The sequence below is a fragment of the Ictidomys tridecemlineatus genome, assembly GCF_052094955.1.
Source record: "Ictidomys tridecemlineatus isolate mIctTri1 chromosome 12 unlocalized genomic scaffold, mIctTri1.hap1 SUPER_12_unloc_2, whole genome shotgun sequence".
Classification (NCBI taxonomy): Eukaryota; Metazoa; Chordata; class Mammalia; order Rodentia; family Sciuridae; genus Ictidomys; species Ictidomys tridecemlineatus.
Window position 1 is genome coordinate 313,161 of NW_027520960.1, and position 23,583 is coordinate 336,743.

Below are 23,583 nucleotides of genomic sequence, written 5' to 3' on the forward strand. Positions count from 1 at the left end.
ATCTGAGACTAGCCCGAGAAACATCGCCTTTGGTAAAAATCACAAAATATGTTCTTGTGCACTGTTAGTATCAGCACATTCTTCAGAGCAGCAGCTGTAGTCGTGCTGAGGAAGTACCAGTTCTTTTTGTTCAGAACTCAGCCACGAGCTACTCATCACTGCAGAAACCTGTGTGGATGGCAGGAGGTGCAAGTGTCGGCAGCTCCCGCAGAACCCACTCAGCCAGCAGTCCTGAGAGCGGCTGCAGTGCAGCGGCCCCACAGGCGCAGGGGACGTTGCCATGAATCCTGGTGACCTTGTGCCCAAGTCCATACACTGACACACACAGTACATATAGATCACTCTCCTCTTTACTCACACTTAGGACCAGTACAGATGTTGCTACCCCTAATACTGCAGGTGCAGGAGGCAAGGAAGGGGACATTACAACTTACTCATTCTCAAGGGGGATGCTGGGGCCAACAGGATCGAGGGATACCCTGCCAGGCCAAGTCACACACAAGAACAAGTCATAGAGAAGATGGAGATCCACATGTCAGAGTTTTCCAGTCCAACTAGACTACTCCATGGAAAAAGAAACTCAGCGCTTGCCTGGTACTAGGTTTGATCCTCAGCACCACATAAAAATAAATAAATTAAATAAAGGCATGCTATCCAACTACAAATTTTTATTTATTTATTTTAAATAAAGGGCTGGGCTGGGCAACTGGGCAGAAAAGGCATTTGACAAAATCCAATGCATTTTGAAGATAAAAGTACTCAATGAGTAGGAATAGAAAGGAACTTCCATAACATGTTAAAGGACAAAGATGAGCACACATGGCTAACAGCATATTTAATGATGAAAAACTGACTGACAGTTTTCTCTTGAGATCAGGATCAAGAAAAGGATGTTCATTTTTACCATGGTTATGCAGCACTGTTCTGAAATCCAGTTAGGGTCACTGGCAAAAAAAAAAAAAAAAGGCATTCAAACTGTAAAAACTACTTATAGATAACATTAATCTCACATGTTAAAAAAAAAAACAAAAAAACCCTCTAAAATTAAATCTATTAGAACTAATAAATGAATTTAGCAAAACTGTAAAATACAAGATTAACATAAAAAAATCCAGAGGCATTTCTATGGACTAGCAATGAACAAATCAAAAGGGAAATTAAGAAAACAATTCCATTTTTAATATTACCAAAGAGAATAAAATACAAGTATGTTTAAGTGAGAGGGTGAAAGACTTGTAATGCTATGAACTATAAAACATTGCTGAAAGGAATTAAAAGAAAACCTCAATATAAGTAAAGACTTTCTGTGCTCATGCTCACAGGTTAGAACACTATTACTGTTAAGACAGTAAGATTCCCCAAAGTTACATACAGATTCAATGCAACCCCAGTCAAAATCCCAAATGAAAACTTTTTTTTTCCAGAAATTGGGGGGGGGGACACTTATCCTAAAATTCATGTGGAACTGCAAGAGACCCTCAATAGCCAAGACAATCTTAAAGGAAAGAACATAAAGTTGACAGATTTTCCCCAACTTAGTACAAAGCTACAGTGATTAAAACAATCCGGCAATAGAATAAGGAAAGATAAACAGAACAGAACTGAGTCCCAAAATAAACCTAAATACCTATGATCGATCACTTGATTTTGTTTTGTTTTGGTTTTTTGGTACCAGAATGTTTTAGTCAGCTTTTTCACTGCTGTTGACTAAAAGATCTGACCAGAACAACTATAGAGGAGGAAAGGTTTATTTGAGGGCTCACAGTTTCAGAGGTCTTAGTCCACAGAAGGCCAGCTCCATTCCTCATGGCTGGAGGTGAGGCTAAACATCATGGCGGGAGAGGGTGGTACAGGGAAGGAACTCCCATCACGGTGATCAAGAAGCAGAGAAAGACTCCACTCTCCAGATATGAAATATATACCCTGTAGCCATATCCCAACTCCCACCTCCTCCAGCCACACCTACCACTTCAATTAATCCCTATAGGTGAATCAAATCACTGATGAGGTTAAGACTCCTACCATCCAACCATTTCTCCTCTGAACCTTCTTGCATTGTCTCACATGTGAGTTTTGGGGGGACACCTCAGACCTAAACCATAACACAGAAATTGAACCAAGGGGTACTTAACTACTGAACAATATCCCCAGCCTTTTTTATATTTTGAGACAAGGTCTGACTAAGTTGCTAAGGCCCTCACTAAGTTGCTGAGGCTGGCCTTGAACTTGCGATCTTCATGCCTCAGCCTCCTGAGTCGCTGGGATTACAGGCATACACCACTGTGCCTGACTCAGTTGCTTTTTAACAAGGATGCCAAGACCACTGAACAGGGAAAGAAGAGTCTCTTCACAAATGGTTTTGAGGCTACTGAACATCCACATACAAAGAATCAAGTTAGACCCCCTACCTCACACCATATTAAAAAATTAACTCAAAATGGATTAAAACCTATATGTAAAAGGTAAAATTACAAAACTCTTTAGAAGGAAACATAGGAGTAAATCCTCCTAACTTTGGATCAGGCAATGACTTATTAAGATATGGCACTGAAAAAAAATGATAAAATAAGACTTCATCAAAACTAAAACTTTCTGTATAACCAAAGCATTTTATCAAGAGAATAAAAAGACACACTACAGATAGGGAGCAGGTATTTGAAAATCATAACCCTGACAAAGATTTAGTATTCAGAATGCACAAAGAACTCCTGCAACTCATCAACAAAAAGATGGCCCAGTTTAAAAATGGGCAATGGAGCCGGGCATGGAGGCACACGCTGACCACCAGGGAGGTGCAAATCAAAGCCATAAGATACCACTTCACACCCACTAGGATGGCTCCAATCTGAAAACAAACAAACAAACAAAAAAACAAACCATAAAATGAGTGTTAGTTCTCTCACTCCTGATATGGTACTTTCTGTCTTCCCACTTTCTTTCCTGATTGCTTTGGCTAAGGGTTTATCAATTTGGTTGATCTTACAGACCAGATTTTGAATCTGATTTACACAATCCAAAGGTACATGCAAATAAGATGAAAACAACTGAATTTCAGGTAGGACAACTGCAGTTTTTCTAGGAGAGGAGTAGAGAGTGGGGCCAAGGCCAGGACAGTCCAGATACCCAAAGCAGGAAACAGCTAACACTTTAAGGTGGAGCTTTCCAAGCAGATGGCATAAAACCCAGACTGCAGCAGAACCAGGCATGGACTCCTGTGAGAGCTGCCCACACCAGCACAGAGCCCAGGAGCCTCCCTAGGTCATGATAGCCCAGTGCCCTAAACCTGCCTGGTGCTCCTGTCCATAGGTCCCTCCTCTCTGCGCAGGCCTAGCCTGCCAGCTGTGCCCTTAGCCCCAAAGCTTCATGGAACTTTAATGCTAATAGTGCTCATGGCTGCCTCCCCCACATGGCAAAATCTTTAAATAGAGACTGTGTATTCCAGTTTAATTTGAGAGGATGCATGGTTTGATCCCAGAGGCCTTACCTAATTCCACAAAGTAATAACCAGTGGAAAAGCTGGGCAACTTGCTCCCCCACACTCAACAGCAATTCTAATTAACGTGACCACTGCTGGGCACCAGAAGCAGCATTGCTCTTCCATGTGCACACACCCATGCAGTGTCACATGAACTTGCGATCTTCGTGACTCAGCCTCCTGAGTCGCTGGGATTATAGGCATGCACCACTGTGCCTGACTCAGTTGCTTTTTAACAAGGATGCCAAGACCATTGAATAGGGAACTCGACGACATATGTGAGTCTTCATCTGTGATAAATACCACTGGAGTGTTGGCGACACCGAGTGCTGGGTCTTAGAAGGCCCTGAGGCCACAACGGGCTCCCTAGGGCACAATCTGGGAAGAAATGGCTCATGTCTCCAAGAGGTGATTTTGAGATCAGGATGGGAACCTTGCCCAGAGGCCACCATCCTGCTCTACGTCCAGCCCATCACCAGGAGGGTCTCTGGAGAGGCTTCTGCTTCTTGGTAAGGTGAGGGAGGGATCTTAAATTAAGCCCTCGCTACCATTTCCATTCCAGCTTGGAGGGAGACATGGGCTACAAGAGGCTGTATAGCCAGTGACAGCTCACACAGACACCACCAGCTAAGCACAGCCAGTCCCTGAGCTGGGAAATAACTGCTTGTCAGAAAAAGAAGCCCCGCTAGAACCCAATAGTTTCCACCCGGGACAGCCAGCTCGTTGCTCTGAAGTGGTCCTTGGTGCCACCCTAGGGAGGAGGCCTCTGCAGAGCAGAGTGACTAAGCTCCAAAGGGATGGATAGTGTTGTACTGTCAGCGTTGGAAGGTCTGGGGTAGGTACATGGCAACTGACAGATAAGTCCTGAGCCAACTGTGCCTCTGCTCTAGGGCAGCAGAAGGCAGAGCCGTCGAGACTTGGAGGAAGCCAGTACTGAGAGGTGAAACAGAATAAAATCAACAGCAGTGCATGTCTAGAAGCAGTGCTACCTGGCACATGGAGGAGTGCCAACAGGCTTTAAGGGGGTTCCTGCCACCCCATCCGCCCTCGAAGAACAATGGCTCCAGGGCCTGATGAGTGAAGTCGGTGCACATGTGCTTCCACTGACTCTGATGCTTGACCAGAATCAATGAGGTGCCTCCTCCCTAGAACAGCAGGTAAGAAGCGAGGGTCTGCAGCTAACTTCCTGCCTGCTGGATGCAGGACAATGAAATCTACCTAGGAGAAGCAACTGAACATGAAAGCCCCTATGGAAAGGAGCTTCCCCACCAAGCAGTTGCTCTAATCCGGAGGCTCCATGTCCTTGGAAGACCTTGCATGCATAGGTTACCCTGGCAAGGGCTCTCTGGAGCTTAGTGGCAGTTGACACAGGCATCCACATGGCCCCATGCTCCCTGGTTGGAGGGAAAGCCCAGGTGCACAAGGATCAAGCAACACTGGGACTGTGGAGCAGTGTGGAGGGCAAGACATGCCCGGGAGGAGCTGCTGGCAGGGCTCAGGAACGAAGGCAAGTGACTCTGGAAAAGCTGGCAGGGCAGGCTCTTCAGAGAAAGGAGAACTGCTCCTGCACCAGGCAGGGTCACCTGCCCTCTCCGAGACACTCCACCCCAAGAGGGAGCTCAGGACAGTGAGTGAGGGGCCTGGGGGCTTGAGCAGCATAGCAGAGGAGAAGTGCTGAAGGCTGACACAGCATGAAACTGGTAGCTGGAAAAGAGCTGAGCAGAGAGCGCCACCAAAGGTGCCCAGAGTTGAAATCACAAAGCACTGAGTACCTAGAACTAGGATGAGGGCAAGACCCGCCCCTTGGTGGAATTACTCCCAGCTTTCTAAAGATAAATTAACCAATTCTTCTTTTTGTGATTATAGACTAAATCTTTTTACCTTTTGTCTGGTAGAATCCACAGGGGTTCTTTCTGCTAAAGCATACACCTTCTCCTCCTCTCTCCTCTCCCTCCCCTAAGCCCAGCAGGGGTTATAAACAAGCAACCTGCCAGCAAAAGGAACTACAAACACCTGGGAGTGCATCTGCCAAGGGACACACACCAGAAGTACACCTAACAGAGGGGCAAGAACCTCCAGGTGGAGGGAAGGACAGAGAGGCCAACATGGGGAAGAAGCACATGAGGTGTCCATACTGCAAAGACCTCATGGGAGTCAGCCCATGGGTTACACAATTCCAACAGGGTTTCTAGGAACCCTGGGAAGCTGACTCTAAAGTTCACTTGAAATAGAAACCATGAGGATGCCTAGGGCGATTCTGCAAAAGAAAACCACAGAAAGGTCTCACAGAATAGACACCACACACAGCATAGGGCTCTGCCACTCAGAATCTATGTCCTGGCGGCAGGGCTCCTTCCACAAGGGAACTTTTCTTCTACTTTTCTGAAGGTGAGTGGGGATCCACCTACCTTCTATGGCTAAGGGCCAGAAATTAAGCCACTGGAAACTTATTTTCTGGGCTAAGGTAACAACTTCAGACTACTGTTTCTAAAGTGCACCCTTGCAAGGTGACAGGGTCTTGGACCTTTGCTGACCTGATGGGAAGAGACAGAGGTGCATGGACAACCTGCTCCTAAATGTCCACATCTAATCAGTCAGCTGCTGGCCTGGCCTTGGCCCGTGCTCGGAGGCTGAGTTCTACTAGATCCCCCATTTCTGTGGAGCTCACAGGACACTTGGAAATGGCACCTCATGGCTGCAGTACAGGGTTCCCAGGGTTTGGAGGCACCTAGGACTGAGCTCCAGCAGGCTATCTCCTAACTATGTAAACATGGGCACATCACAGTCCTCACTGAGCCTGTTCCCTCCTCGGAATAATTGGAACCACAATTTGACCAACTTACGGGTTTGCCAGGAGGGTCATGGTAAAATAAGCCACACAGAGCACTGAGTATGTGACTGGAACAAAATGTGCAGCAGCAAACACTGGCTACCCTAAGATCACTGTGCCTAGGAAAATGCGATGGTGAGATGATGGTGGTGGTGATGACAATCATGTCCCACAAAGGCAGTATGAAAAAAGCATGTCTGCATCAAAAAAATTGTGCACCATGATCAAGTAGGATTCATCCCTGGGATGCAAGGATGGTTCAATATACGGAAATCAATAAATGTTATTCACCACATCAATAGACTTAAAGATAAGAACCATATGATCATCTCGATAGATGCAGAGAAAGCATTCGACAAAGTACAGCATCCCTTTATGTTCAAAACATTAGAAAAACTAGGGAGAACAGGAACTTACCTTGACATTGTAAAAGCTGTCTATGCTAAGCCTCAGGCTAGCATCATTCTGAATGGAGAAAAGTTGAAGGCATTCCCTCTAAAATCTGGAACAAGACAGGGATGCCCTCTCTCACCACTTCTATTTAATTTAGTCCTTGAAATACTAGCCAGAGCAATTAGACAGACAAAAGAGATTAAAGGCATAAAAATAGGAAAAGAAGAACTTAAATTACCACTATTTGCGGATGACATGATTCTATACCTAGAAGACCCAAAAGGGTCTACAGAGAAACTACTAGAACTCAGGGCTGGGGATGTGGCTCAAGCGGTAGCACACTCGCCTGGAATGCATGCGGCCCGGGTTAGATCCTCAGCACCACATACAAACAAAGATGTTGTGTCTGCCGAGAACTAAAAAAATAAATAAATATTAAAAATTCTCTCTCTCTCTCTCCTCTCACTCTATCTTTTAAAAAAAAAATTTAAAAAAGAAACTACTAGAACTAATAAATGAATTCAGCAAAGTGGCAGGATATAAAATCAACACGCATAAATCAAAGGCATTTCTGTATATCAGCGACAAAACTTCTGAAACGGAAATGAGGAAAAACACTCCATTCACAATACCCTCAAAAAAAAAAAAAATACTTGGGAATCAACCTAACAAAAGAGGTGAAAGATTTATACAATGAAAACTACAGAACCCTAAAGAGAGAAGTAGAAGAAGATCTTAGAAGATGGAAAAATATACCCTGTTCATGGATAGGCAGAACTAACATTATCAAAATGGCGATATTACCAAAAGTTCTCTATAGGTTTAATGCAATGCCAATCAAAATCCCAATGACATTTCTTGTAGAAATAGATAAAGCAATCATGAAATTCATATGGAAAAATAAAAGACCCAGAATAGCAAAAGCAATTCTAAGCAGGAGTGTGAATCAGGCAGTATAGCGATACCAGATTTCAAACTATATTACAGAGTAATAGACAAAAACAGCATGGTACTGGTACCAAAACAGGCGGGTGGACCAATGGTATAGAATAGAGGACACAGAGACTAATCCACAAAGTTACAACTATCTTATATTTGATAAAGGGGCTAAAAGCATGCAATGGAGGAAGGATAGCATCTTCAACAAATGGTGTTGGGAAAACTGGAAATCCATATGCAACAAAATGAAACTGAATCCCTTTCTCTCACCATGCACAAAAGTTAACTCAAAATGGATCAAGGACCTTGACATCAAATCAGAGACTCTGCATCTGATAGAAGAAAAAGTTGGCTCCGATCTACATATTGTGGGGTCGGGCTCCAAATTCCTTAATAGGACACCCATAGCACAAGAGTTAATAACAAGAATCAACAAATGGGACTTACTTAAACTAAAAAGTTTTTTCTCAGCAAGAGAAACAATAAGAGAGGTAAATAGGGAGCCTACATCCTGGGAACAAATTTTTACTCCTCACACTTCAGATAGAGCCCTAATATCCAGAGTATACAAAGAACTCAAAAAATTAGACAATAAGACAACAAATAACCCAATCAACAAATGGGCCAAGGACCTGAACAGACAGACACTTCTCAGAGGAGGATATACAATCAATCAACAAGTACATGAAAAAATGCTCACCATCTCTAGCAGTCAGAGAAATGCAAATCAAAACCACCCTAAGATACCATTTCACTCCAGTAAGACTGGCAGCCACTATGAAGTCAAACAACAAGTGCTGGCGAGGATGTGGAGAAAAGGGTACACTTGTACATTGCTGGTTGGACTGCAAATTGGTGCGGCCAATTTGGAAAGCAGTATGGAGATTCATGGGAAAGCTGGGAATGGAACCAACATTTCACCCTGCTATTGCCCTTCTCGGACTATTCCCTGAAGATCTTAAAAGAGCATGCTACAGGGATACTGCCACATTGATGTTCATAGCAGCACAATTCACAATAGCTAGACTGTGGAACCAACCCAGATACTCTTCAATAGATGAATGGATAAAAAAAATGTGGCATTTATACACCATGGAACATTATGCAGCACTAAAAAATGACAAAATCATGGAATTTGCAGGGAAATGGATGGCACTAGAGCAGATTATGCTTAGTGAAGCTAGTCAATCCCTAAAAAACAAATACCAAATGTCTTCTTTGATATAATGAGAGCAACTATGAACAGAGCAGGGAGGAAGAGCAGGAAGAAAAGACTAACATTAAACAGAGACATGAGATGGGAGGGAAAGGGAGAGAAAAGGGAAATTGCATGGAAATGAAGGGAGACCCTCGTTGCTATATAAAATTACATATAAGAGGTTGTGAGGGGAATGGGAAAATAAACAAGGAGAGAAATGAATTACAGTAGATGGGGTAGAGAGAGAAGACGTGAGGGAAGGGGAGGGGGGATAGTAGGGGATAGGAAAGGTAGCAGAATACAATAATTACTAATAGGGCATTATGTAAAATTGTGGATGTGTAACCGACGTGATTCTGCAATCTGCATTTGGGGTAAAATTGGGAGTTCATAACCCACTTCAATCTAATGTATGAAATATGATATGTCAAGAGCTTTGTAATGTTGTGAACAACCAATTAAAAAAAAAGAGCATGTCTGCATGAAGGGAGGGACTAGCAGGGAAGAGGGATGGCGAAGTACATCTTCACCTGAAGGGACAACTGGGCTCTGCAACACTGAGCACATTCCAGGAGAAGGGACAGCACGAGAAGTGTGAGAAGAGGGCTACTCAGAGCAGGCAAGGGGCTGGGGGTCAGCGCAAGAGGGAGCGTGTATGGGTACGCCCTTGCCAGGTGGCAAGGACTAGGTGAAGACACAGGCTGGCCACACTCAAGATGAGAACATGCCAGACTGCTTGTCTACGTCCCAAATCCACGTGCTAAAATCTCACCCAGGGCGGTAGTCTCAGGAGGAACCTCTGGGAGATGATAAGATCCTGAAGGGTGACAAGTGCCCTCAAGGAAGGGGCCCAGGAGCTTGATCACCCCTCTCAACATACTAAGCAACAGCGAGAACCAGGGAGGAGCTTCACCAGACACTTAACCTTGGATATCCAGCCTCCAAAACTGCCAGCCTTATATTTCTTTAAGCCACCCAATGTGTGGCATTTTTGTTATAGCAGGGAGACAGTCCTGAGACACAGTCACAGCCTCCCTGAACCTTCAGAGTGAGATCCAGAAGAGGCACTTGGTAAATACTGCATCAGGTAAGTTTAGCCTGAATGCAAGAGGTGCTTAAAGGGAACCTGTTGTCTGCCTCAGTCTGTAAAAGTCCTCCCTCGCACCGAGGAGCCTTGACATGTACGCCAGAAATAAGACTAAAGGCAGAAGTCAGACTAATGGGCACAGGAAGAGAGCCCTGTGCCAGCTCCATGGCGCCCAATGAGGACCAGGCTACGGTCACCCCCAGCAATGCTGCACTAAGAGGCCTGGGTCTTTTCAAATGCACACATTCAGGCAGATTTGCCAGACATCCAAGGAACTTCCTCTCCCTCCAATTTGGGGATGAGGCAGTGAACGTTCAGGGAGCTACAACATGTATAATAGGAAAAATGAGAAATTATCCCCCATTTGTGCATGATATATCAAAGTGCATAAATGCATTCTACTGTCATGTATAACTAATTAAACAAACAACAATTAAAAATAAAATAAAGCTAAGAATAAAATGAAAACAAAGATTCTATGTCATACTTAAAAAAATAAAAATTAAAATAAATAGAAACTCAGCAAGCAAAGTGCCTGCCTGTGGCCACACTGCAGGGAGGGCTGCTCCTGTGTGCACGTGAGAGGCTCTAGGTGTGAAACGGGCACTCCAAGGATGGGAGGGAGGCCAGTGGAAGGAGGCCAGAGACTCAGACTTCAAACCTTTCTCCAGACTCACTTGGGACACACTTTGTGTGGCATAAAGTGAACTGGCTGCCCAAACCAGGGGACAGCCCTTAGCCTTCAGTGTCACCCATCCATCCTGCAGTCAGTTCTCCTCTAGAGCTCACCAACATCAATTTTCTCCAGCCTGGTGCCCAGTCACAAGCAGGACCTTCGCATAGAGTAACTGCTCTGCCAGTCTCCCTACCAGGAAGGGCTCACAGTTACTGGCTGGGCGGTGGGGGCCGAGCTGGCAGATTGTGACAAGAGCAGAATCGTGATGGACAGGTAACAGTCACAAACACTGAAGAACCAGCTTGCTTCTGGTCCAAGATCCAACCTGGCATCAGCACCAAGGAGGACAGTGTACCAGCAAGGCCACCTAGGATGAGTCCAGCTCTTCCTTGCACATAACAAGAAGCCTGAGGCTCCAAGAAACCAAGTGGACTCCAGAGACGGCACACTCCTGCACATGAGGGCCCGATGCCCGGGGCCTTCACACAAGACACAGGGCTGCCTTACTGGAGGTCCCAGACGTGGGACCCTCTGTAGAACACTCTCTACCCAGGGCAAGCAGCCTCCGTACATGAAGGTGACTGTGGAAGGAGCAGACTAGGGTGACGGGAGGGCTGGTTGAGCCCTGGCTCTGCTGCAGCCACAGCACTTTCCTGGGACAGACTCACCTACCTCAGAGCTCTTGTGGGAGTGAGGAGTGAGGAGTAGGAGCCAAAGAAGAACCCCACTGGGGGAGACTGGAAACTGAGAGAAACAGATGCTTATTTACATCAAGCTGTGAGGGGTGTCATGCCTCTTAAACCAGAAAATAAACTCTCAATCCTCACTCTCTCAAGTATATAAAATATTTGAGGACTTTTTATAGTTGTGATGAAAACTTTCATCTCTTCAGCCACCACTAGCCATATCTAATTAGGATGAGGTGTGTTAGTGACAGGACTGTGGCCCGGGACTTCTTTCCTTGTGATATTAATTGAACTTAAAGAAAAAAGCATGAACTGTACTTATGTTCACTAATTAGTATGGTTTGCTGGTTAATAATGGGAAGTCAAACTGCCTTTGTCTTGTCATCTGCAATTAGCTAGAGATGTTTAAAGTTCTCCTTTTCCTCCTGGCAGATGCGCTGAGAGAGGGGCTGCAGACATGGAGGTAGGGCTGCCTCCCCCAGCAGCCTTGGACACCTTGCATAAGGAGTTCTCCAGATGGGCCACCTGACCCCACTGTTGAGGGCCCAAGGTGCCAGATAGTACCCCAAAAGCCATCTCTGCCATAGGGAATGGGGGCCTCAGAGGCAGAGCTGGTGGCACAGTGAACTCTGGCTGCCTTTATCCACGCCCATCTCTGGATGAAGAGCTGGTCCTGTGGGTATGGCAGCAGCACTCTGGTATGTATTCTACTTCGAATTCCAGGAGTGAGGGGTTCTTTTTTAGCCAGGGGAATGAGACCTGGAGTCCACTCTGCAGAGCCCATGGCTGTGGCCTCAGACCCAAGGCAAGCAGGATGGAAGGGGTGGCCTTGAGGTTGACAGCTCTGTCCCCCTGCCCCACTGTGGTTCCCATGGCCCCTCTGCTCTGGACTTTTCCCCCCAGAGGAGGAGGAGCCAGCCAGAGATGTCAGCCTCATCCCCTGGGAGCCAGCACAGAAGAGACCACAAGTCAGAACAAAAGAACAAGGCTGAAAACACAAGCTAAATCCACAAAAGGAGCAGAGCAAGCCAGCAGCAAAGGGACCCGGGAGCGCAGGAAGCGGGAGGGTGGAGAGAGCATCCCACATGGCCTCGCTGAGAGGCGCCTAGAGAGGAAGGGCACAGAATGTCCTGTTGGGATCACCCAGGCAGCCTGGGCAATCTGGGGCCACCTGCTACACGGGGCTACTAAAATAATTAAAACTGAAAAGTCAATTTGAGTTTCAGTAGGACTAGCCATAGTAACACTCATGACCAGAGACTCCCCTAACAGCTGGCACAAATAAAGCACGTTCCCATGGAGAATAGCCCCATAGGATGGGGCTGCCTAGCCTGGGGTCTGTGGCTCAGGGGAAACCACCTAGCAGGCTCAGTGAGGACAGACAGTTCCTGCTGGAGAGGAGCCTGGGGCCAGTCACACAGCCCACAGGAAACAGTGGCAGAGTCAGGATCTGAACACAGATGGCCAGGCCCTGGGTTTCTCCCCTGCCTCCCCGCCCAGCCTCCCCAAGGGCAGCATGAGGCCTGACTTAGCAGCAGATACCCCTTGGCCCCAGGTGCGCTGGTGGGAAGGTCAGAGGTAAGAGCAGATGCTGTTCCCCTGGCCCCCAGGCACTGCCATGTCTTATTTTCCTTTTAACTAGAAAGAAGGAGAGAGAAGTAAAATAAACAAGAAGAAACAAGCTGAGGTCTGGGCAGTCAGAGGCAGAGAGAAAAACCTGCGGTCAACATTCATCTGAAGGAAACCCACATGAGGAACCTGTACCCTGTCCACCTGCACCCCAGGGACATGCCCGGTGCAAGGTGCAGAGCCTGCTCATGGAGGAGACCTGCAGCACCTGTGCCACAGGGGCTGCCCATGCCCACTCTGGCCTAAGGGCCCAAGAAGCTTCTATCTTCTCACCTCCCTGAGAAGAGACCCAGGGTTAGCAGTTTCTCCAAAGCCACATGGAAACAGGGGAGGGCAGGGGTCAGGGTCAAGGCACTCCTGCTCCTGAGGAAAAATAGAGGGTCCAAATTCAAGGGCAGCAGTGAGTGACCAGCCAGCTGCTTAGTCATAAAGCCACAGGCCTGGCATGTGCTTAGCACAACTCATTTCTAATTCCTCTTGGCCTCGTGCACATTATGAAAACAAGGCCCTTGGGCTCATTTCAATTCAGGTCAACACCAAGGAAACCATGCATGTTGACACACAGAACATCAGGGTCTCCCTGGGGCTCAGTAAATGGATGCACCAGTCCTCAAGGAACACCTGGCCCCTACCTCAACCCTGGCTTCCTCAAAGTCAACGCGAAACAGGCCCTTGTTGAACTGCCTGGAGGACTCAGTTATTGAGGACAAAGTGTGGAATGTCCACAGGCCAAAGAAGAGGGGGTAGAGCTGCCCACCATGATGCTGAAACCTGGCAGCCAGAGTTCGGAGGATGCCGCAGACTATGAACTGCAGTGCAGCAGCCAGAGTGGATGTGGGAGGTTTCAGAAGAGGTGGTAAGAATGATGCTCCTGACGCTGAGCTGTGCTGCGGCCTGCCACCTGCCTCCTCACTGGCACCCAGATGTGGTTGGCCTGCAGCCCCACCCTGGCCCTCCTGGAAGGCTGCCTCAGCACAGCAGCGTGCTACTACACCATCCACCATGAGGGCAAGGAGTCCTCCCAGGACCCCTTGCTGTCCCTCTACAGTTGACCTCCTGAGGCTTCAGGGCTGTTACCTAAGTGCTGCTATCCACATTCACTTCCGAAAAACCAGCCCTACCTGCCCTGGATGGCGCTTCTGGGGATCTCCAAGGGACAGCCTTCTCCCCTCATGGCTTCTCCTGATAGGGTCTGGGAAGGAGCCTCTCTCCCAGGAAACACTTCCTTCTCCAGGACTTGAAACAAAAGTGCCCCCTCGGAGCCCTGGCTCACAGCTTCTGCCTGGATACGAGGCAAGGATGCAGGAGTGCCCAGAAACAGGCTCCGCTCTGGTTCCCTCCAGCTTCATACTTGCTCCAGGATAGAAACGCCACCCAGGGCACAGGACTCCACTTAAACCTGGCGCAGGTCCTCAGGTTCTCTACAGCACCTGTGCCATTTTCCCTACAGCGAAGCCAGCCCTGCTTTCCATGGCCCTCCACCATCATCCTATCACCATCCTAATCCCCTGCCCCTCGGCCCTGGCCCCCTCTCCCTTTCCCTGCAGTCCTGTCTTCACTAGCAGCTCAGATCTTGCTGTTTATTCTCTGCGCAGTCACAGTTGGAACCCTCCACTGTGAGCCAGGAGGGCAGGAGCCTGTGCTGCTGGCTGCTGCATCCCCAGAGAAGCCAAGACTGTCCTTTAGTACTTGCTGAGTGGACAGCGAACATGCCAAGATTCCGCACAGCTTCCCACAGGCGTCTCCGCTCTGCTCAGCCCCATATCTGGGCTTCTGCCCAGCAGGGACTCAACCAGACCTCTCTGGGGCCAACCCCACCTGTGCTGCTAGGGCCAGCAGGAGCCCAGCCCCCACTGCATCTCCTCATGGCTCACCTGAGCATCTCTGGCATCACGCGTCCTTCAGCGCCTGCTGCACATGTGGGGCAGTGGGAGCTACCCAGCAGAGGCCAGCAGTCTGCTACTGGCACAACTGGAACTCACTTTCCATCACACCACTCTTCCATTCTCCACACCATTTCCAAAGACAGGGAAGGACGCATGCCTGCAGGACAAGCCCTGACAGGGATAGGACTCTAGACCCAGGATCAAAGCAGTAAACTGTGGGCGGCCCTTTGCCACACAGTGACAGCTGAGCACCATTTCAGGACTCACCATGTCAGCTTTCTGTTTCTGGCCTCCCAGTTCCTCCAGAGCCTGCGTCAACTGGGCCTGCAAAATAAGACCAGGATGGTCAGAGGCTGTGTGTGAGCACTCCCTCCCAGGGCTGCAGCAAGGACCCTCTCCCACCTTCACTGCAGCCTCCTCTCCCTGCTGGGCCAGCAGAGCTGGGAGTTGGGCAGCAGGCAGCAGACCAGGTCAGCCAGGGTTGATTGCCCCTGCAGACAGGACAGGATCCTTGTTTGATGAATGTAACCGAGTGAATAGTCTGGTAACATGACACCCAAAATCTGTCCCAAACCCTGCTGCTGGGTTATGCATGGAGATAGGAGACACTTGGCATGGGGTGCTCAGTGCCCTCAGTTGATGGAGGAAACCATCCACCTCACTCTGGCACATGCACATTCTAGAGAAACTGACTGATGTAGCTGTGCTGATAGGCTACATGCCACACAAACCTAAAACTCCAGATAGCCTGTTCTGAGTGGGCCATGGAAAGGCCAAGCAAAGAAGCAGGGAGTTCTTGACCAGATGAGCCAAGGGTGGCTGTACTGGGCCTGAGCTGTACTCCTCTTGACCAAGAGCCTATGAGCACGAAGGCACCATGTCTGCCGTAGCTGTGGGGCTGACATCACCAGCTCCGACTCCAGCCAAGACCAGCATCCCTGAGGCTGCCTAGAACCTGCTGAAGCAATCTAGCAACGAGAAGCTGTCTATGTGAGGCCCAGCAGCAGTTCCTGAGGCCACCTGGGAAGAAGCACAGACTAATCCCAGAGTGGCAGCACAGGGACCCAGCCCTATGGGCATGGTTGGCCTCCAGAGACACACGTGGCCTCTTCACTGGCCATGTCCTCAGGTCAGGGTAAGATCACATAGTGAGAATAGATCACAGCCCCCACAGGCACTGTCCAGGCTGCCTCTAGTGGACAGGAAGCAACACATGGAGAAAGGGAGGATGCCGGCAAGGGAACATCCCCTGCCCTAAAGCTAACAGCATGGGCTCTGTCTCTAAAGCCACCATAAAGTGACTCGACCACATACAACTATGGTCATCTTCACAGAGCCAGGGAGAAAGCCCACCCCAGAAAGGCAGACTCCTTGTGCTGGAAGTTCTGCAAAAGGCTAAAAGGCTAGAGGAACCATCCCTCCAATTTGACTCCTGGGCAGCCACCTTCAGGAGGTAGCACCAACTGGACCTCCTCCTCGAGAGGCACCTGCAGACAGGGAGGGCAGCCGAGCACCTATGGAGGCTCCCAGCATGGCGACTCCTGACTGCTGTTAGCCACCTCTTCACAATCCTGGAAAAGAAGGAAAACTGAAGCCTAGAAGCCAAATCCCACCGCAAGCCTGATCAGTGGTCAGTGACCAGGGCAGGGGAGCTGGGGGCCAAAGTCCCGGGGCCTGTTCTCGGTGCACAACTCTTCCACTCTGCCCAGAGGAGGAGGCTGCTGTTTCTTGGGCAAGGGAAGCACAGCAGATGCTGACACCCCCACCACACTCCAAACATCTACAAAGCAATACAAAAACATAAGCTATGCGACAAAAAAGCGGGCAAGATGCACACTTCCCAGAACAGGAAACATATGACGGCGTGCACTGGAAGGCAATTAACATGGGCAGTAATGAGGAAAATGCAAATCAGGACCAACAAGGAGACACAAAAACTGCAAAATTCAGAACTCCTAGTTACAATACTAGAAGTGGAAAGGACGTAAGTTAATGGAGTCTTGTCTGTGGACATGGGGAAGGAAAACTATTGGGAAAACAATTTGGTCTTAAAGTTTAAATCTGCATAACCTATAAGTCAGTAATTCCACCCAAATATATATTCAAAGCAACTATTACACATGCTTTGACCACCCTACCTCTGTCCACTGGCCACTGAAAGATGGTGAGCAGCAGCTGCCTTTTCTGACTACAGTGCCCGCATCTGAGAGACAAACAGTGCCTGCTCGAGTACCAGCATCAGCAGGAACCCAGAAAGCTCCCCCAAATCAACAGACATGTCCCATCGATTACTACCAACTCCAGACAGAGCTGTGCCTCGGTAGGACAGTCAACCAGAACCAGACATCTGTGAATGTGCCATGTACATATGTGATGAGCACTGGGCGATATGTCACATCTTGTGGCTCAGTCAAGCACTTCTGGCAAAGAGGCCTCCTGAGCATGTGGCCTGGGCAAGCAGCAGGGTGAAAGGCACCTACTGGGGGGAAGAAAACATGGGCCCAACCAGGCCCTGTCTGCTCCACAGTGGAGGCCCTGTCACTCAGCTTGTCCACATCTGGATAGTGACTAGATCCTTCCTAAGGTCCTGAATCTCGTTCACCTGAGGCACTTGAACAACAGGTTCAAGACCATCACCCCAACAGCCCTGTAGGGTCTGTGCAATAAGGACCCTCTCACCTTAGACAGACATATAGCAGCAGTCACCAGGAAAGGGCAGACAGGGGAGGCTCTTCTCCCCATGCTCATGTGCAGTACCTTTAGCAATGCTGTTCCTGATGTGGTGGGGAGTCAGCAGAGACAGTGGGAGCTGGGCTCAGCTCCACAGTATCTCCTCCATGCTCTTAGGGGCATCAGTGTGCCTTTTTCTTGCTGCCTCTGCAATGACCTCAGGAAATGAAGCCGGCCACACAGTCCATCTGCTGCTGCCTTCTCCTTAAAACTTCCTGCTAGGACCAGGCTGCCTTCTAAGCAGAAAAACCCCACCAAGGTATCTTGCCCACCAGCTGTTCCCTGAATGCCACAGCTGATGTGCACATCTGAGCCAGTGGCCTGGTGTTGATGGCCATCGGTTATGTTCATTCCACTCAAGCTGAGAAAGCTTCTGCTCTGCCCAAGATATCACCACCATGAAGAAAGCTAGACCTGACCTTAAGGCTGCAACTGACAGGGAGGCTGAGGCCCTAGAGTGGGGTGCTGGAGTCCCCATGGCAGCCCCTGTTTATTCTCTGGAGAGGTGAAGAGCTATCTCAGGGACAACTGACAAGGCAGGTCTCAGTATGAAGGTGTTGTCTTCAGGGACCGTGTGGCAAAGGTGGCACATTGCCAGTACAGCATCCACTGCAGGAACACACATAGCCATGATGGGGTGCTGTGTGTGCTCGGACACGAGCCCTAGACACACGCATCATTTGTGACACGTGGATGCTGTGCCAGGACCTCAACAGGGCTATTTTTATCCTCACTCAAGTGTGAAGTGGCTCCTGATGATCTCGCACCCCTGCTAGCACGCAGCAGGCCCAGGACGTGGCAAGAAAACCTGCAGGAGGACGCAAGCTGGGACAGGACACCTCAAAGCCCTGATGGGGGCTGGCAACAGCTTCTGTCCAATCACAAGATGGCTGGCTGGAAGGACCCTGAGAGCAGAGTAAGCCCCACGTAGAGGCTGTAGCCCATGCAGGTAGATCTCCCCAAGGTCACAGTTAACACGGGAGGGGCTTGATGAAACTCAAGCCACAGGCCGCCCACTTTCCTGGTCTAGCTGACACAGACCTATGACAAAATGTGACAAGCTAGCCAGCCTGAGAGATCTTTCTAGGCCATAGAATCAGGTCTCATTTGAGGCCGAGTGCCTTCTCTGCAAGACAGTGGCCTTGGGTTATGGCTATGGATGCAGAAGTACTCTTGCCTATGAATGGTGGCTAGAAGACAGTTAGCTTCCACTGGCTGCAGAGCGAGCTGACTCCCAAGCAGGCAGCTCCATGGCCAGGTGCATGGTCTGCAGAGCCTGGTTAGGGTACAGGCTGCCAGTCTGGAAACTTAGTAGGCAGGAGTGGGCTTTGCTGAGGTGGAGGACATGAACCCTGCCCCAGAATACCCTAGCACATTCAGCTCAATGTTAACGATTCTGCAGGGCACTGGGTCGAAGGTGTGGGCCTGGGTTGGCTCCCCAGCATTACCAGGAATTTGTTAGAAGCACAGGATCACAGGCCCCAGTCCTCATGCTCTGAGTCAGAGGGAGGGTCTAGTGTTCTGACCAGCCCTGTAGGGATGCTGATGCAAGCCCAAGTCTGAGAATTGCTGCTGGGGAGACTGAATTTAAAGCCACACAACCAGAATTCAAATTCCGATGTTTCTTCCTGTCAACAATGTCATACTCAACCAATGGTAATTTCCACAAAATCTGATGAGCTCAGCTGTCAGAATCTTATTGTTCCATCTATAAGATGGGCATACCATCCCTATCTCATGGGGTTGTTTTTAGAATTAAAAAGAATGTATGTGAGAACTTGGCTAAGGCACAGCAGGTGTCCTTGCTGAAAGGCGGTGTGGAGAATCATGCTCCACCAGTGGGAAGGAAGAAAGACTTCCTTTACCCACGAGGCTCACCTCCTGGCACATGCCTCTGTCCCAGTGCGCTGGAGCCTTCCGCTACGTGCTGAGGACCAGTGCTTTCAACCTGTCCCCAAGTTCCTAGTTGTGCTCAAACACAGACAGCTCTCAGCCTGGAGATCAGGTGTTTTTTCCTTGGCTCGCCCTCTCACCGTTTCAAGGTTTCCCATCATGCTTCGTCCCTGCTTTTCACGGTGTGATCTTCTCTAGCTCTTCACACAGCAGAGCAGTAAATAAACACACTCAGGAGAAAGGAAAGTCCTTTGCTAGGGAAGTGCCATCTGAGCCCCACAGAAGTAATGGGGAGGAAAAGAAGAGAGGGAATGGTCTGATTTTTCTAAGCTGGAAGTCAGAAATTATTCCAGCTCCGCTGCAATCTGAAATTGGGATATTTCCACACAACACGCCTCACAGCCAGCAGCACTGTAATCTGTTTTAATTAAATAAACTGGAAACGCAGATCAGGCCGATGAGTGGAATGAAGGTGCCACAAACTTATATTTATAGCTCTATCGACAGAGGACTCATGACATCTGCTACCAACTTCTGCAGCTGTTTTATAAATGGAATAAATAAAACCCATGCAGAACAGCACCAACCTCACCAGAGACGGGCTACTGGGATTCTCCCAGCTCGACATTTCCAGTTTGTTTTACTGAAATGTTTTTGCCCACATTAGAGCAGATGGAGGAAGCTAAGTAGGCTATGTGAGCACTGAGAGGAGGGGAAGTGAATTCCCCGTGGCTGCCAGGCTTGGAGCCTGCACTTGCCCATCTGCGAACATGAGCCCTGTGCCCTCAAGCACTCACACAGGCCCCAAGGGCACACTGGTGGGCACAAGCCAACAAAAAGCCTGCTGACCCCAAATTAAAGCAAACAGGAGCCTGGGTGAAGGATGGGGTGGGACGAGAAGGACAGAGCAGAGCAATCAGACAGACATGAGAGCTAAAAGTAGGGAGGACGGGAAGCCTAGAGACAAAAGAAGAAATGAGTGGGCCGGGACGGAGGCAGAGAGTGGAGGGAAGCAGCAGCCCCACTCCCATGAGGGCCTCTGAACCCCACCATCCAGTGGCACTTTTCTACCTGATGCCCAGAGCCCACCTCTCAGACCAAGATACTGGGGGGTACACACATCTGTTTCTTGACTGCGGATCTGGATGCCCAATCAGATCCCTGCAGCTGTAAGGAGTGTCCCCATAGGCACCTCAGCCACCCTCTGGCTCTTGAGGACAACTGAGCACCACGAGGGATGTGAAGCCTCATTTGCAAGCTTCCCTGCCCTCCAGAAGAAGCTTGAATCTCAGTCACTAGTGAAGTTTGCCCATTTGAGAGGCCCTGAAGGCCCTCTGGGTTCCATAAGGTCACATGATCTCACTGTGCGACAGTATAGGACCCTCGACCAACAAGCTCCTAACAGGCAGCTTGGAACAACTTTTAAAGTGCTCCAGGCATGGGTGGCTTCCAGAACTTAGAATGTGTGAAATTTTGCTATTCAATAAACAATTGAAAAACTCACCCACCAAAGACTTCAAGGGCACTAGCCCTGCCACCTGCAACCAAGACCAGTGTCCAGTTGCTCTGGACTGCCAGGTGAGGTTGAGCTGGCCTCTTAGGACTGCAGCCCAGCAGTGCAACCTGAGCAGGGGATTCAAGTAGCGCAAACACCTGCCCCACTGTCCCGCCCTACACTCAGTGCCCATGTCCCTAGGGCCAGGACTGATGGTGGGTTCAGCACTCAGACCTGAGACAGGGACTGGGGTGTGTCCGATGTGTTGCCCCCAGGGCAAGGCAAGGATCAGGAAGTTCTGCTTAGGTGGCTTCAACTGTGACAGGCTCACCCCTATCCCACATGGATGGCAAGAAGTTAAAGGAGATTATGCAGGCCACAGTGTGGCACCCACAGGACACTCAGTAAGTGACATCTTCATTAATAGGACCAGCACAAAGGAGACAGCAGACTTCAGTAAATGGGCTCATGGTCCAGGGATGACCTGCCCAGAGTCCCATTCGCTAGAAAGAACCGGGCTGGAGATGGGAAGGTTCTGACTGTGGATCCCCTACTGGGCTGGGCATTGGATCTATGGGCCAGAGTGTGGGTGGGCTGATAGCAGGTCACAGGAAAGAGCAACCTATAACCTCACAGCTGGCTTATTCCTGGCCCCTGGCTGGTCCTTGCCAATCCAGGATTCTATTCAGTTTCCCTGGCAATGGGGCCCCGGACACCCCGGGAGGTTCTGCCACAGCAGCCTCAGCACTAAGAATAGTCAACTGGTGGCTCAGAAGTCAGAGCCCTGTGGGGAGAGACCACAACTCACGGCCTCATCTGGAGTGGGCAGGGGTTGCTATGGCCACTGGACAGTTCCATGGGATATGGGAGCCATGAGACCGGAAGCTTCCCACCTTGGGTGGACTCAGCTATTACAGTTTGCACCAGCCACAGATACCTTCTAGGTTCTCCATTTCTCCTGTGTGGGAAGCAAGCAATCGTCCTCACCATGGCTGGAAGGAGGACCCAGGTCAGACCACTGCCCCACAGCCCTCCTCACCAGGCCCATGCAACCACCAGATCTCACAAGACATCAAGGCCTTTTCATAGTAAGTGGAAGCTGGAGATGTGGACACCACCCTGAGTCTTGTGACTGGTACCCCGTCCCTGAGGCTAGCCTTAACTGTGGGGGCATGGCCACTTCAGGCAGAGCCCAGCCCAACTCTCACTGGACTCCACACCTCCCACCAGGCTCTGCCTCTTCTTTGTCAATGTGCTTATTGGTGCCCATTGTCATGGCCGTGTTCTCCTGAAGTCTAACCTGTGCCATGCCTATGAGGACGACCAAGCATAGGGTACCCCTGGGCAACTGCCTGGGCCCAGGGACTTCCTCAAAAGCTCCTGTGGCCAGCCAGTGGCCCCCAACTAGCCTCTCACTGAGGGCTGCCCTGCAGTGGGAACAGGAGGATGCGGGCCTGCCAGGGCAACACTGCCTTCCCAGGGCAAAGGGCTGATGCTAAAGGCTGGAACATGGGGTGGGGGACAGAGAACATCTAAGAGGCCCTTCCCCTGAGGGCACTATGGACCTGAAGCTGCCTGGGGAACCACACCTAATGCCAAGATCAGAAGTACCCCTACTGACCTGGCTCTTGCTTCCAGGCAGCAAGGCCTCTACCCTGGGGAGCCGCTGGACAGTGCAGGAGCCCGTGTTTGCCCTGCTTTCCCCAGTTCTTCTCTAAAGCACCACGCTTCCACATAAAAATGAACCACCCTTAACAAACTATAGGAGAAACAGCCACCACCTGTGTGCTTCCCTGTGTGGAGGTACTTCTGTGATGTTACCCAGGGCTGGGAGAAAGTCCCCCAGTTCCACTGGCCCTTGCTCAGTCAGCATCCCCAATCTAGACAGCCAATCTATCCTCCATAGGATAAGGTTGTGTTGCCACCCTCACCTCACTGTGAGTGAAAGCAGATCTCTTGGGAAAGTTAGGGAGTTCTCAAACCTCACACCTCATTTGGTCCTAAATTACCTGAGAGCAACCGCTCTGCATGAGGAACTGCAACCAGGATGGAACTGTTGGGTGCCTCTTAGGAGCAGTGCTATGCCAGGCAGAGACCTCCTCTAGCCTCACTGGGACCCTAGGACCCCATACACACCTCCCATAGAATAGAGTCCAGATGACTCCTCCGTCCAGTTTCCCAAGTCTCCCCAGAGGAGCTTCACCCTCCACAAGCACAGGCTCTGGCGCCTCACTCCCTATGCCTAGCAGCAGACCTTGACCTGTTGTACCCTCATTGAACAGGGAACTCCACAGCACCTGACTCAGCACAGCCACAGAGGTCTGGTCCATGGGAGAAGGACCCAATGGGGAGGAAAGATGAAAAGTGGGGGCAGGGGAGAGGCAGCCTTCTCCCCAGCAAGCTTCCTGTCTGGGAAAGAACAGGGGGGTGTTCCCGGTTGAGCAGGAGAATAAAAACAATGTTGAGGAGAAACCCTCCCTGGGGCTCCTCCACAGCAGACCCATCTGAGGGCTCTCAAACCTGCCCCAGGCCCAGAAGCAAACCACAGGGCTGCAGCTGCTGCCACCTGGTGGTGGCAGGAAGCCCACAGTTTCCCACCTCTGTGGATCTAGGTACTTGGACAAGACTCAGAGGGGCATCCAGTATGTCCCCCCAGCTCACACTCA

General features: G+C 49.7%; 1 protein-coding gene across 15 annotated transcripts in view; it reads right to left on the reverse strand.

Annotated features, from left to right (window-relative positions):
• LOC144372299 (mitotic spindle assembly checkpoint protein MAD1-like) overlaps nucleotides 1–23,583 on the reverse strand; it is an 82,091-nt gene that overhangs the window by 55,516 nt on the left and 2,992 nt on the right. For all 15 annotated transcript variants that reach the window (XR_013432317.1, XR_013432316.1, XR_013432315.1 and 12 more), the window contains exon 2: nucleotides 15,067–15,123. Coding sequence is in view for 11 of the 15 variants with exons in the window: in XM_078035681.1 (XP_077891807.1) it covers nucleotides 15,067–15,123 (57 nt within the window). In the remaining 4 variants the exon portion in view is untranslated. The remainder of the gene's footprint in view (nucleotides 1–15,066; nucleotides 15,124–23,583) is intronic.